At 41.7% G+C, this 14,936-nt stretch overlaps 1 protein-coding gene across 2 annotated transcripts in view; it reads right to left on the bottom strand.

Annotated features, from left to right (window-relative positions):
* Positions 1-14,936, bottom strand: part of EP300 (E1A binding protein p300) — an 89,158-nt gene that overhangs the window by 38,938 nt on the left and 35,284 nt on the right. For both annotated transcript variants that reach the window (XM_019018610.4, XM_004063524.5), the window contains exons 5-9: positions 12,916-13,029; positions 11,302-11,547; positions 4,738-4,831; positions 2,856-2,993; positions 390-507 (exon numbers count right to left, since the gene is read on the bottom strand). In XM_019018610.4, coding sequence (XP_018874155.3) covers positions 390-507; positions 2,856-2,993; positions 4,738-4,831; positions 11,302-11,547; positions 12,916-13,029 — 710 coding nt within the window. The remainder of the gene's footprint in view (positions 1-389; positions 508-2,855; positions 2,994-4,737; positions 4,832-11,301; positions 11,548-12,915; positions 13,030-14,936) is intronic.

The raw sequence follows: 14,936 nt of genomic DNA, 5'->3' as shown, positions 1-14,936 counted from the left end.
TTTGTAGAGATGGGGTTTTGCTATGTTGCCCGGGCTGGTCTCCAACTCCTAGGCTCAAGTGATCCACCCACCTCAGACTTTCAAACTGCTGGGATTACAGGCACCGAGCCACTGCACTCGGCCAGCTCAGCCACTTTTTAGGTTGACAGGACAACCAGATAAAGTGCCACATGAGTGCACTGTATTAGGAGGAAAAACATAAGATTCTTGATGACATACACTTAAGAAACTGCTTTGGTATCCTAACTATGCTTGGGGACAATAAGACGGGATAGCTACAGCGTGTCCCCCGTCTGAAGCACATGTACTACTTGTACATGCTAAAGAGGAATAAAATAACCACAACAGGTTCAATCTTGGCTATTAATAGAAAAAAACCAGACACTCACTCGATTGTTTGCAGATTCATACATGTCCCCTTCAACTTTCCGAGCATATGCAACTAGGTTTTCCATCCGTCTGTCTTTTAAAGCAGCAGGATCCGGCGTAGGAAATATGGCTTGGACGCTGGAAAAAGAAAATCCTACCACTGTAATATCATGTCAGCATTTAATTAGTATTTTTCTGATTTTTATACACTGAACACATAGAGGAAAAGAAAAATAATGGCAAGGTGATATATATTACTTACTGAAATGAAATTATATTTTTGTGATAAACAAAAGAATTTTTGTCTATATTTCCGTTCACAATATAAGAAATGACTCTATAAAAAATACTCTTTGGTCCCTGTTACTTTAGACGTAAAGCAAAATATTATTCTGGGCTACATACTAAACACAGTGAGGAAAACAGGCCTTGTCATAGTATCAAGTAGCCTTCAGAGTTCCATCTGCTCTTCTAAATTTATTACTTAGCTTACTGAAATAAAATTCAGTAACCACTCTAAAATGTTAAAACATCAAAAACTTGAACTGTTCTGACAAAGGCTTATAAAAAACAAAAAACCAAAAACCTGAAGTGGACAGACCAGAAATGCGTAATGATTCTGTTAGATTCAGTTTTTCACTTTCATGCAATTCCCTAACAAAATGTTTTGCACTAGTATTTCTTATGACTGACAAATGTGATCTTTAGGCACTAATTTTATTTGGACATCCCGTACTCAGTTGCATAGGACTTGAAGGAACCAGATCAAGAAGATATAAATGGAAGTCCAGAAGAATACCAAGTTGGTAGAAAACTCGAGCATATATAATAAACTTTTAATGTAAAGTCAAATGATCAACCCCAAATAATCATCTGTCCATTAAATAAAAGTTCCTGAATAGCCTGTCACAAAATAAGAGATTGGTTATTCTTTATTAAAGGAATAATTTCATTAAACTTGTGAAGTTCTTTCCTTGTCAAATTCCGTTACTTAGTGCTACCATTGAAGAATTCCTGGCTGGACACAGTGGCTCAACGCCTATAATCCCAGCCCTTTGGGAGGCCAAGGCAGGTGGATCACCTGAGGTCAGGAGTTTGAGACCAGCCTGGCCAACACGGCGAAACCCCATCTCTACTAAAAATACAAAAATCAGCCAGGTGTGGTGGCAAACACCTGTAACCCCAGCTACTCGGGAGGATGAGACAGGAGAAACGCTTGAACCCAGGAGATGGGAGGTTGCAGTAGCCAGCCGAGATCATGACACTGCACTCCAGCCTGGGCGACAGAGAAAGACTCAGTCTCAAAAACAAAAACAAAAACAAAAACAAACAAAAAATCCTAAATGATTAGCAAGCATGGGTTCGTGGGAGAAAAAAAAATTCCTAAATGAAACGTATATAATTGGTAGTTTGACGTAACATAAAAATAAAGACAAAATGATAAATAGTTCTTCAGTTAATTAAAAAATATGGATACAGTAAAGGCGACCCTGCTATTAACTGAAAATGAAATGAAAAGACTTCTCCAAGAAAAAATACTGCATGGTGTTTGAAGGCTAAATTCTGTAATTGGCAAGGTCCAAGCTCTACCTTTTTATGATGCTGAGCACATTTCATCACCTTGCTCTACATGCCTCCCCCTCCATCTAACAAAAACTCTTTAGATTAAGATGGAGTTCGTAAGGGGAGAGTGCCTGAAATATATCAACTTCTCAAAAATAAACTGCCATGTGCACATTTGGAGGACGAGAAGACCAGAGAGTTCACCCTACCAGATTTTTACGTAATAAAAGCTCTACCAGGACAGGCGTGGTGGCTCACACCTGTAATCCTAGCACTTTGGGAAGCTGAGGCAGGCGGATCACTTGATGTCAGGAATTTGAAGTCAGTGTGACCAACACAGTGAAACCCCGTCTCTACTAAAAATACAAAAATTAGCCAGGTGAGGTGGCACGTGCCTGTAGTCCCAGCTACCTGGGCGGCTGAGACAGGAGAATCACTGGCACCTGGGAGGCGAAGTCTGCAATGAACCAAGATGGTGCCACTGCACTCCAGGCTGGGCAAGAGAGTGAGACTCCATCTCAAACAAACGAAAAAACAAACAAAAAAACCCTGCTCTACCAGGAGTAACAGAAAAGGATGTTATCAATGCAATATTTTAATGAGCTGAGGCCTAGTTTTTCTTAGATATATAAGTTTTGCAAAGGCAACAGCTAAAAACAATGTTTAATATATTATTTACTGTCACTAGACAGAATAGTTCACATACTATTAAAGCTGAAAGACTACCATAGATGACGGTGGGAAAGGTTGAGAAAGAAAAAAGCAGCAGCAGCAAGAAATCCACAAGAATAGAAGTATCAACATCAACGTCCATGCTACAGAAAAATTGCTAATATTCCTTTAGTAATTAAATGCCCCGGAGATTGAAAGCATGTTGACGTAACATCTCTTTACGAATGAGACGTGTCCACAATCTTACTTACAGTTTGTGAACAAGATGATTTCGAAGATCCTGAGTAATATCTTCGTGCCACTGTTTCCGAATTCCAGTAGTGGATGGTTGAGCTGCTGTTGGCATAGGACCCAGGGAGGGCACACTGGCATTTTCACTCATCATTGGGCTTCAAAAAGGGGTCACCAAATAGTTTTAGTGAAGAAAGGTAGGAGAAGACCTCATTTAATTCAAGGTGACGCTGATTATTGTAATGGAATCAATATGCTATGTCACTTCTATTCGCATTAAGGAGTTAGGCAGGGAGAAGTGTGTGACTAGACTGATTTTAAACTGTGCATGTTCATACCTGTGTGAGGGTAAGTTGTATTTCTTTGGAGGGCAGGATGACGTCCTAACACAAGACATCATAAGACTTCATTTTCTGGGTTTTGTCTGTAATGCCTTTTTTTTTTTTTTTTTTGAGACAAAGTCTTGCTCTGTCGCCCAGGCTGGACTGTAGTGGTGCAATCCCAGATCACTGCAATCTCTGCCTTCTGGGTTCAAGCGATTCTCCTGCCTCAGCCTCTTGAGTTGGTGGGATTACAGGCACCCGCCACCACGTCCGGCTAATTTTGTATTTTAGTAGAGATGGGGTTTAATCATGTTGGCTAGGCTGGTCTCAAACTCCTGACCTCAAGTGATCCACCCACCTGGGCCTCCCAAAGTGCTGAGATTACAGGCGTGAGCCACTGCGCCCAGCCATTTTTTTTTCCTTCTTCTTGAGATGGCGTCTCGTTCTGTCACCCAGGCTGGAGTGCAGTGGCGTGATCTCAGCTCACTGCAACCTCTGCCTCCGGGGTTCAAGCGATTCTCCTGCCTCAGCCTCCTGAGTAGCTGGGATTACAGGTGGGTGCCACCATGCCCGGCTAATTTTCATATTTCTAGCAGAGACAGGATTTCGCCATGTTGCCCAGGCTGGTCTTGAGCTTCTAAGATCAAGCAATCTGCCTGCCTCGGCCTCCCAAAGTGCTGGGATTACAGGGGAGCTGCCATGCTCGGCCCATACTTAGTTTTCTAAGGCTTGTGTTATCAGACTAAGCTGTCATTTTAACACAGCTCACCTCAGGGAATGCTTTGGATGATGGACTACCTCTCTTTTTAAAATAATAATTTTTATCTTTTGAGACACAGTCTCGCTGTCACCCAGACTGGGGTGCAGTGGTGTAATCACGGCTCACCAGAGCTTGGACCTCCCAGCCTCAAGTGCTCCTCCCACCTCAGCCTCATCAGTAGCTGGGACTACAGGTGCACGCCACCATGCCCCGTTAACTTTTTCGTATTTTCTTGTAGAGAAGACGTCTTGACATATTGCCCAGGCTGGTGGACTAATTCTTAACATCAGGATAAGGCTATTATGGAGCTGTAACCTTGCAACATCCTACTGTATTAGGGAAGGTGTAGGCTACACTAGAAAATCAATACAATTTCGATTAAGGCTGTAGAAAGAAGAAAGAATGGGCTAGGCGTGGTGGCTCACGTCTGCAATCCCAGCACTTCGGGAGACTGAGGCAGACGGATCGCGAGGTCAGGAGTTCAAGACCAGCCTGGCCAACACAGTGAAACCCTGTCTCTACCAAAAGTACAAAAATTAGCTGGGCATGGTGGTGTGTTCCTGTAATCCCAGCTACTCAGGAGGCTGAGGCAGGAGAATTGCTTTAACCGGAACCAGGAGGCAGAGGTTGCAGTGAGCTGAGATCGCACCACTGCACTCCAGCCTGGGCTACAGAGCGAAAAAAGAAAGAATGGACTCAAACATCTATCTGTATTCAAAGACACCCTCAAACCGAGGAAACTAAGTTCAAAAGTCAAACAATGAATTGTTAACCAGTATTTGTAATGTGACCCATAGTATAAATCACGTTAAGACTTACTTTTGAGAATTTATGGCTGAATGCAACATTGAGTCAGAAAGAAGACTCGACGTTTGAACTCCTACACCTCCATTTACTCCCATAGGACTAGCACCTAAGTCAAAATGAAATAACAGGAGACAGAAATAAATACAACAGCCACCATACAATAAATACTATAAAGTTAAGAAACAAATGACAAATCATAAAAAAAATTAGCAGCATATACAATAAATAATTGACAATATAACTGGCAACACATATGTAAAGGCTGATTTGAAGTACCCTTACAAACAGGTAAGAAAAAGATGAAGCACCCGACAGTAAATCATAGAAAACGAAACATAACTTAAAAAAAAAAAAAAAAAATGCAAATGTGACCAGGCACAGAGACTCACGCCTGTAATCTCAGCACTTTGGGAGACCAAGGCAGGCATATCATGAGGTAAGGAGTTCGAGATCAGCCTGGCCAACATGGTGAAACCCCCTATCTACTAAAAATACAAAAAATTAGCCGGGCGTGGTGACAGGCACCTGTAATCCCAGCTACTCGGGAGGTTGAGGCAGGAGAATCACTTGAACCTGGGAGGTGGAGGTTGCAGTGAGCCAAGACTGCGCCACTGCACTCCAGCCTGGGCAACAGAGCAAGAATCTGTCTCAAAAAAAAAAAAAAAAAAAAAAAAGGCAAATGTGCACAACAGCACTTATGGTTAAACTTAAAACATATTTTCACGTATGAAATTCTCAAAACTTTGAGAAGTTGATTTTCTAAATCCAAGTGTTGAGAATGATGTGTGGAAATACACATTTTCAACTAAAATGCACGGATGTATGAACTGATAATCTCTTGAATCTCTTGGAAAAGCTATTTGGCAAGTGCTAACATATATTCTTGGAATTTCCACTTTTGATGGCTTACAGTTATATATGTCTAGAAGGAGCAAAGAATCCTCAATCCAAAATTGTTTAGAGAATTGAGCTATACATGCAAACGCTTCCATAAGCAACAAAAATTTATGTAAGGAGATAGGAGCCTAAGTACAATGATCCTTAGAGAGAGAGGGACACAAAGCAGTGTTCGGGGGAAAGAAGAACACTTTTTATCGAATATTCCAACACTCCTTCAAAATGGCTTAAATAGCTCTAATGTGCATACACTACTTCTTCAATTAACACCTTCAATGAATATCCTATTTCTTTCTTTTTTCTTTTTTGAGACGGAGTCTCTCTCTGTTGCCCAGGCTGGAATGCAGTGATGCGATCTCAGCTCACTGCCAAGCTCCGCCTCCCAAGTTCACACCATTCTCCTGCCTCGGCCTCACGAGTAGCTGGGACTACAGGCGCCCACCACCACGCCCAGCTAAGTTTTTTTTGTATTTTTAGTAGAGATGGGGTTCAACACGTTAGCCAGGTGAGTCTCGATCTCTTGACCTCGTGATCCGCCTGCCTCAGCCTCCCAAAGTAGAGGCCGGGTGCGGTGGCTCACGCTTGAAATCCCAGCACTTCGGGAGGCCAAGGCGGGGGGATCACAAGGTCAAGAGATTGAGACCATCCTAGCCAACGTGGTGAAACCCAATCTCTACTAAAAATACAAAAATTAGCTGGGCATGGCAGCACACTCCTGTAGTCCCAGCTACTCGGGAGGCTGAGGTAGGAGAATCGCTTGAACCCCAGAGGCGGAGGTTGCAGTGAGCAGAGATCATGCCACTGCACTCCAGTGTGGCGACAGAGCGAGATTCTGTCTCAAAAAAAAATAGAGATGGGGGTTCTCACTATATTGCCCAGGCTGGTCTCAAACTCCTATGCTCCTGTGTTGGCCTCCCAGTATGCTGGGATTATAGGCATAAGCCATCCATGCCTGGCTGCATATTCTACTGCTTTAAACACTAATAACATCTTAAGTGACTGGAGAGATAAAACAACAAACAAACAAACAAGAAAGAAAAACTAAAAATTCAAACCCATGCTGTTCAATGTAAAAAAAACCAAAATAAAACAAACACTAAAAACAACCAATAGCAACACTCACATCAAACCAAATTTTCATGTGGTTAAAAGACTTTTGATACACAGTTCTATTAATACACCCTTCAAGTTATTTTTAAAAACAAAACTTCCCACTAAAATGAAAATAACTGGCTCAATTTATAAACAATTTTTAATGAAGAGAAATGCTGTTGCCTTCCTTCACCATACTCCGTAAAAGCTTAGGCTAAACTTTCCTTCATTGTTTTGTTTCTGAGACAAGGTCTCACTCTGTCACCCAGGCTAAAGTGCAGGTGCACAATGATAACAGCATCCTGAAACTCCTGGGTTCAAGCAATCCTCCCACTTTGGCCTCCCAGTGATGGAATTACAGGCACGAGTCACTGTGCCCGGGCAGAATTTTCCTTCTAATATTATCAGGCTAGCTCTCTGAAATTTAGCTGTTAGAACTGTCTTTTTCAAATAGAGTTGTGATGTCATTAATTGTGTATGTGTTACTGTAAAAATCTTGTGTGAAAATTACATTTGTAGATAAATTATACTTAACAAAACTTGTTTAGTGCAATGAAATAAAAAACTGATTACACTGTACATGAATTTGCTTATCGTAGTGCATTCTGATGGTTCATGACAATACAGCTACACATTCTCTCCAAGGTCTCCAGGTCTATTCTAGAGATTTTTGTTCACTAAGACAATTATTACTACAAAGATACTATTAACTGAAGAAATAAAAACAAAGGAAACTTGAGTAATCTTAAATCTAATTCTAAATAAAAAGACACGAAGAAATGGGGGCAAAAATCTCCCAAAATTATCATTCAAATAATTGTGCATATATATAAAAGTACATAGGCAAGATAATATAATGAGAGGAAAAGAGCTATAATAGGAACTATAAACATAACTTTGAAAAATAAAAGGGAACTACCCAATTACAATAATGAAATTCCAGGCCAGGGGAAGACAACAACCCACTAAAACTTAAGGAAAAAGGTAAGTGCATTCTGCGTAACACGGAATGGGAGATAAAAAAGCAATGCTGGCCGGGCGTCCTGTAATCCCAGCACTTTGGGAGGCCAAGGTGGGCGGATCACGAAGTCAGCAGTTCAAGACCAGCCTGGCCAATGTGGTGAAACCCTGTCTCTACTAAAAGAAAACACAAAAAGGTGGTGGCGTGCGCCTAGTACCAGCTACTCTTGGAGGCTGAGGCAGGAGAATCGCTTGAACCCAGGAGGCGGAGGTTGCAGTGAGCTGAGATGGCGCCACTACACTCCAGCCTGGGCGACAGAGTGAGACGTTGTCTCAAAAAGAAAAAGAAAGAAAGAAAGAAAAAAGCAATGCTAATTCCAAGACAGAAGATATAAAACAAGAGGGGAAAATATGCTAGTGTCCAGGTCCAACTTTCCATTACCGCTGTACATGTTATTTTCAATACAGAAGAGGTAAAAGGAGGCCTGAAAAGGCAAGATTGCTCCTCATCCCTTTTCCTAGTCCTGCTTAAAAACTCGTCACTCAATAATTATTTAACTAGTTAGCACTGGTTGTCATGGAAGTAACGAAAAACAAACTACTTTGGGAGGTCGAGGCAGGCGATCACTTGAGCTCAGGAGTTCAAGACCAGCCTGGGCCACATGGTGAAACCCTGTCTCTACAAAACATACAAAAATTAGCCAGGCGTGGTGGTGCATGTATGTGGTCCCAGCTACTTGGGAGGCTGAGGTGGGAGGATCGCTTGAGCCCAGGAGGCAGCGGTTGCAGGCCAAGATCGCACTACTGCATTCCAGCTTGGGTGACACAGCGAGACCCAGTCTCAAACACACACATACACACACAGCGAGACCAATCTCACACACACACACACGTACGTTTCCAGTTATCAGACCCAGTCTCAAAAACACACATGCACACAGCGAGACCAATCTCCAACATACACATGTACGTTTCTAGTTATCCAAAATTTATCTAAGAAAACTTATCTAAGTCCCCGATTAGGTAAAACTCAAGAAAAACATCCTCCTTGAAAATACTACTTTCAAGAATGAAATCAGAAAAAAAAAAAAAAAAAAGAAAAGAATGAAATCAACAGACCAAGTAATAAACAGTAACAACAGGGCAGGAACGAAGAATCTAAAGAATATTAAAATAGAAATGGTCTGGTACAATGAGCATTAGCACAACTGTCTAAAATAGTCATGCCAGTGACTGCAAAATTTGACTTACAAACTTGAATACAAGAAGCTCCATGTCACTATCTAGCATTTTAGATCTTAAATTATTAAAAGTCAAAATCAAAACTGATGCGTCTAAAAATGTTTGCATTTCACTCTCACAACTTTCAGTTTCTGACAAAACAGTTGTTACACAGTTTTGAAAACAGTAGCATTAAACTTTACTGCACAGTGGCTCAACATGTGCTTAAAAGCAGATCACTGGTTTGAAAATACTGTTATTACATAGTAAAGAAAAACAGAAAGAAAAAAATGTCCTGAAGATTAATTCAAAAACTAAAAATGGGAGCAACAGAACACAGCAGTGGAAAATAGGAAGAAAGTAAAAAATAGCAGTATGGGTTGGTTAGCATCCCAAATACAGAAATCCAAAACTTTGTGAATGATATTCAAGGGAAATGCTCAATGCAGCATTTTGATTTTTGGATTTGGGATTCTCAACTCAACCAGCAAATATAAACATTCCAAACTCCGAAAAATATCTAAAGTACTCTGTTTTCAAGCATTTAGGAAAAGGGATACTCAATCTGTATTAAAAAATAATCTTAGAGGGTCGGGCACAGTGGTTCATGTCTGTAATCACAGCACTTTGGGAGGTTGAGGCGGGCAGATCACCTGAGGTCAGGAGTTCAAGACCAGCCTGGCCAACATGGCAAAACTTCGTTCCAAAAAAAAAATTAGCTGGGTGTGGTGGCAGGTGCCTCTAATCCCAGCTATTTGGGAGGCTGAGGCAGGAAGAACTGCTTGAACCCAGGAGGCGGAAGTTGCAGTGAGCCAAGATCGTGCCACTGTACTCCAGCCTCGGTGACACAGCGAGACTCTGTTTCCGGGGTGGGGGGGGGGGGGGTTAATCTTAGGCCAGGTGCGGTGGCTCATGCCTGTAATCCCAGCACTCTGGGAGGCCAAGGCAGGAGGATTGCTTAAGCCCATTCAAGACCAACCTGGACAAGACCCGGTCTCTACAATGCTGGATGTCTAACTACTCAAACAAAATAGCTTAGATATTTGAACTGCTTGACAGCAGAGGGACAGACACAGAAAAAAGCTGTTTGATTTTATCATATGCAATTAGAGAAACATACATATCCCAAAATTAAGATATTAGAACAATTCTCCCAATTTTATCATATGCAATCAGAGAAACATATATATCCCCAAATTAGGATACTGGAACACTTCTCCCTCTTCCCTCTCAGTCATAAAACAGGAAGTGAGGCAAACAAGTCACAAAAAAACTATTTGAAAAGGCACACTATTCCTCCTGCCAGACATGAGGAAATCATTACCAACTACACTCATTTCTATGTTTCAGCCCAAAATGCCTCAAGTCAAAACACAATTTCTGTTGTACAGTTTAAAACAGCAGAATAATTGGAGATCTCAATGTCCATCTGTAAGAGATTGTTGGGCCGGGCGCAGTGGCTCACGCCTGTAATCCCAGCATTTTGGGAGGCCCAGGTGGGTGGATCACGAGGTCAAGAGATTGAGATCATCATGGCCAACATGGTGAAAACCCCACCTCTACTAAAAATACAAAAATTAGCTGGGCATGGTGGCACGCGCCTGTAGTCCCAGCTACTCAGGAGGCTAAGGCAGGAGAATCGCTTGAACCCGGGAGGCAGAGGTTGCAGTGAGCCGAGATCGTGCCACTGCATTCCAGCCTGACAACAGAGCTAGACTCCACCTCAAAAAAAAAAAAAAAAAAAAAAAAGAATGAAAGAATGACATACTATACAACCATTTAAAATGATACATGGAATACTGACTATGAAAGATGTCTACACAGTATTTTTTTTTTTTTTTTTTGAGATGGAGTCTTGCTCTGTCACCCAGGCTGGAGTGCAATGGCTCAATCTCGGCTCACTGCAACCTCTGCCTCCCAGGTTCAAGCCATTCTCCTGTCTCAGCCTCTCGTGTAGCTAGGATTACAGGCACGCACCACCACACCCTACTAATTTTTGAATTTTTAGTAGAGACGGGGTTTCACTATGTTGGTCAGGCTGGTCTCAAACTCCTGACCTTGTGATCCACCAGCCTTGGCCTCCCAATGTGCTGGGATTACAGGTGTTAGCCACCATGCCCGGCCCGTCTACACAGTATTAATCAAAGTTTGTTGTGGAATAACATATGGGATCTCATTTCTGCAAATCTAAACTCATATAATGCAAAAAAGGATCAAGGAAGATACAAACCAGTGGCAGTTACCTCTCGTAAATGAACTGTAAGGGACCTTTTACACTGTAATCTTTAAAAAATTACTTAAAAAATCATGTAGCAGAAAAAATAAAAAGGAGCTAACAACGCTGTGTTTATAGATGTCATTTACTGACACAACCAATACCATGTTATTAGGATGACACAAACTTACTCATGTTGCTCATGGGCCGCATGCCTTGGGGAGACTGCCCAGGCTGCTGATTCTGCTGGTTCTTTGCTTGCACCTGGGGTTGTGTCGGCATCTGATTTACTTGATAGGGTAGTCCAAGAGCTGCATAGGCTCTTTCTATAGAGCTGGGATCAATCTGACTAACAGTGCTTAGGTTGGGGGCAGACTGTTGACCCACCCCTAGAGAGCTAGGATTTCCAAGTCCAACGGGTGCTCCAGTCAAAATTGCTAGAGAAGACAAAAAATATAGTATTACAACATTAATGCTGGTGAGAAAAAAAGACTAACATGTCTAATAAAAAAACCCACAAAATTATTGTTACGTGATTATGAAATATCTGAGTATGTGGATCTTGTCTTCCATTATTTCCTTGAAGAAATTTCTAGATGCAGAACTGATTGGTAAAGGGGACCACTGGTATAAAAGGCTTTTGATTCTGAATGCCCAATAGCCTTCCCAAAGGGCTTTATTAATGTTCCGACCAACACTGTATGAATGCTTTGGAGCCATTCAACTGCCAATACCCGGCAGCATCATTTCTGCCTACACTACAGGAGAGAAACGATACCTTATTTCTCTTCTTAATAGTGAATTATATTGGGAGTTCCCCTCTCTCCTCCCGTCTCTGGTGAATTGTCTATTTTCTATTCCCAATTCTTGTTATAAAACTTAATTCCATTTTCAAATGCTGTACAATACTTCCCAAATTTGTCCTTTAACCCTAAAAGCTTAAATTTTTGTTGCTATAGAGATGTGGTAGTTACAATTTTAAAGTGTTAATCTCGTCTTTTCTCTTAAAAAAAAAAAAAGCTCTTCTATATCCCAATATTATAAAAATAATCTCATTTTTTCTTTTTAAAATAATTTCCAAGTACCTGGAACGTTTAGATCACAAGTATAGTATAAAAGAATAACTTGCCCAATGCCAAAGCAACAGTCTTTAAATTTTCATAGGTTCAAAGCAGAACATAAATTTACCTACTGCTGTTTGTATAAATAATAAGTATTGAGAGTTCCTGGATCTTATTTTGGATGTTAAGCAGGGTTCAGTTTTTTTTTTTTTTTTTAAGACAGGGTATCACTGTGTCACCCAGGCTGGACTGCTGTGCCACAATCATAGCTCACTACAGCCTCCAACTCCTGGATTCAAGCAATCCTCTCATCTCAGCCAGGCACACACCACACACAGCTAATTTTTAAAGTTTTTGGAAGATACAAGGTCTTGCTAAGTTGCCTAGGATGGTCTTGAACTCCTGGGAATCCTCTTGCCTTGGCTTCCAAAATTGTTGGGATGACAGGCATGAGCCACTGCACTGTTTTTTCTTTCTTTCTTTTTTTTTTAAATTGAGGCAGGTTCTCACTCCATCACTCAGGCTGGAGTGCAGTAACATGACCATATAGCTCACTGTAGCCTCAAACTCCCTAAGCAGTTCAATTCTATGCACTAGGGAAGCAGAAAAATTAAAAGGGAAAAAAACATTTATTCAACATAGTACAACACCACAGGTCCCTCACATAATCAAGTAGTACTATAAATGGCACTGGTGAGACTTTAAAACTTTTCATATAAACCTTCAAAAGATTTCATCACTTACGCTGTTGATTTCTCTTATCACCAGCATTTTTGAGGGGGAGACACACAGGACAATCATGTCTTGTACAATTCTTCCAGTGTGAAATGATTTGTCGAGAAGATGCACAGTGTGCCACTAAAGAGAAGAAACCATTTTTTTCAAGAGCAGGTTAATGTTTTTACATTAATAGCTAACTTGTTGACCACTTAATAAGTAACATAAATACATTAACTTATTTCATCTTCCTAACAGCCCTATAAGGTAGCTCCTATTAATACTCAGAATTCACAGTCAAGAAAGGCAAAAAGAATGGGTAAGCAATTTGCACAAAGTCACAGAGTACTCAAAGTGAGATTCAACCTCAAGCAGTCTGGCTTTAGAGCCCTCATTTTTCACCATGCTATACAACCTACTTTATTCTAAGCAAATGTACTCTAAACCAATGTTATGACACACATGCCTGTAAGAACACTTTTTAATGACTTCATACAAATTGTATTAGATCGGGTAAAAATGACTGCAGTAAACTGTATTACACTGAACACTTGCCTACATGAGTTAGCAAACCCTCAATAACATTTAAAGTATGCTATGCTAGGGCAAATAAAAATCAAAGTCTATGAGGATCACCACACGGGAAGACCTTTAAAATTTATTCTCTTCTCATATCCTTAGATACTTGCTCACAAAAATGATACTGTGTTTTGGCGGGGCGCGGCGGCTCACGCCTGTAATTCCAGCACTTTGGGAGGCCGAGGTGGGCGGATCACGAGGTCAGGAGATAGAGACCATCCTGCCTAACACAGTGAAACCCCGTCTCTACCAAAAATACAAAAAAAATTAGCCGGGCATGGTGGTGGGCGCCTGTAGTCCCATCTACTCGGGAGGCTGAGGCAGGAGAATGGCATGAACCCGGGAGGCGGAGCTTGCGGTGAGCCGAGATCACGCCACTGCACTCCAGCCTGGGCGACAGAGCGAGACTCCATCTCAAAAAAAAAAAAAAAAAAAAAAAAAAACCAAAAAAAACCCTGTTTTTATCATTTCCTAAAATAACGTCACTATCAGTAAAGGAGTCTCAAAATTGATTTTGTTTATGGCAGCTTTATTCATAATTGCCACAGAATGGACGCAGCCAAGACGACCTTTACCGAGCGAGCTAACTGTGATGATGCATTTAGACAATGGAATTTTCTAAATGCTTTGGGGTATAAATATTTTTTAAATTGCACATATTGGCCAAGCGCGGTGGCTCATGCCTGTAATCCTAACACTTTGGGAGGCCAAGGCGGGTGGACCACAAGGTCAGGAGATCGAGACGATCCTGGCCAACACGGTGAAACCCCGTCTCCACTAAAAATACAAAAAATTAGCCAGGCATGGTGGTAGGCGCCTGCCTGTAGTCCCAGTTACTTGGGAGGCTGAGGCGGGAGAATGGCGTGAACCTGGGAGGTGGAGTTTGCAGTAAGCCGAGATTGTGCCACCACACTCCAGCCTGGGCAACAGAGCGAGACTCCGTCTCAAAAAACAAATAAATAAAATAAAATAATTTTAAAAAATTACACATATGTACACTATTTTTTTTTTGAAACAGGGTTTGGTTCTATCGTCCATGCTGGAGTGCAGTGGTATGATGTCGAATCACACCAACCCCTGCCCTCTTGGGCTCAAGCCATCCTCCCACCTCAATCTCCCAAGTAGCTGGGACTACAGGAACACACCCAGACATCTGGCTGATTTTCTTTAGCATTTTTTTGTAGAGACGAGGTTTCACCATATTGCCCAGGCTGGTCTTGAACTCCTGACCTCAAGTGATCTGCCCACCTCAGTCTCCCAAAGTGCTGGGATGACAGGCATGAGCCACTGCACGCCCAACCTTTTTTAAAGACATGGTCTCACATTGTCACCCAGGCTGGAGTACAGTGGCACAATCATAGCCCCCTGCAGCCTTGACTTCCTGGGCTCAAGCAATCCTCCTTCCTCAGCCTTCTTAGTCCCTCGGCTAGGACTACAGGTGCACCACCACGCCCGGCGAGGTCTTGCTA

This window comes from Gorilla gorilla, chromosome 23 (assembly GCF_029281585.2).
Source record: "Gorilla gorilla gorilla isolate KB3781 chromosome 23, NHGRI_mGorGor1-v2.1_pri, whole genome shotgun sequence".
Taxonomy (NCBI): domain Eukaryota; kingdom Metazoa; phylum Chordata; class Mammalia; order Primates; family Hominidae; genus Gorilla; species Gorilla gorilla.
The sequence above is the reverse complement of the archived record's forward strand: the minus strand, read 5'-3'. Positions and strand labels throughout refer to the sequence as shown.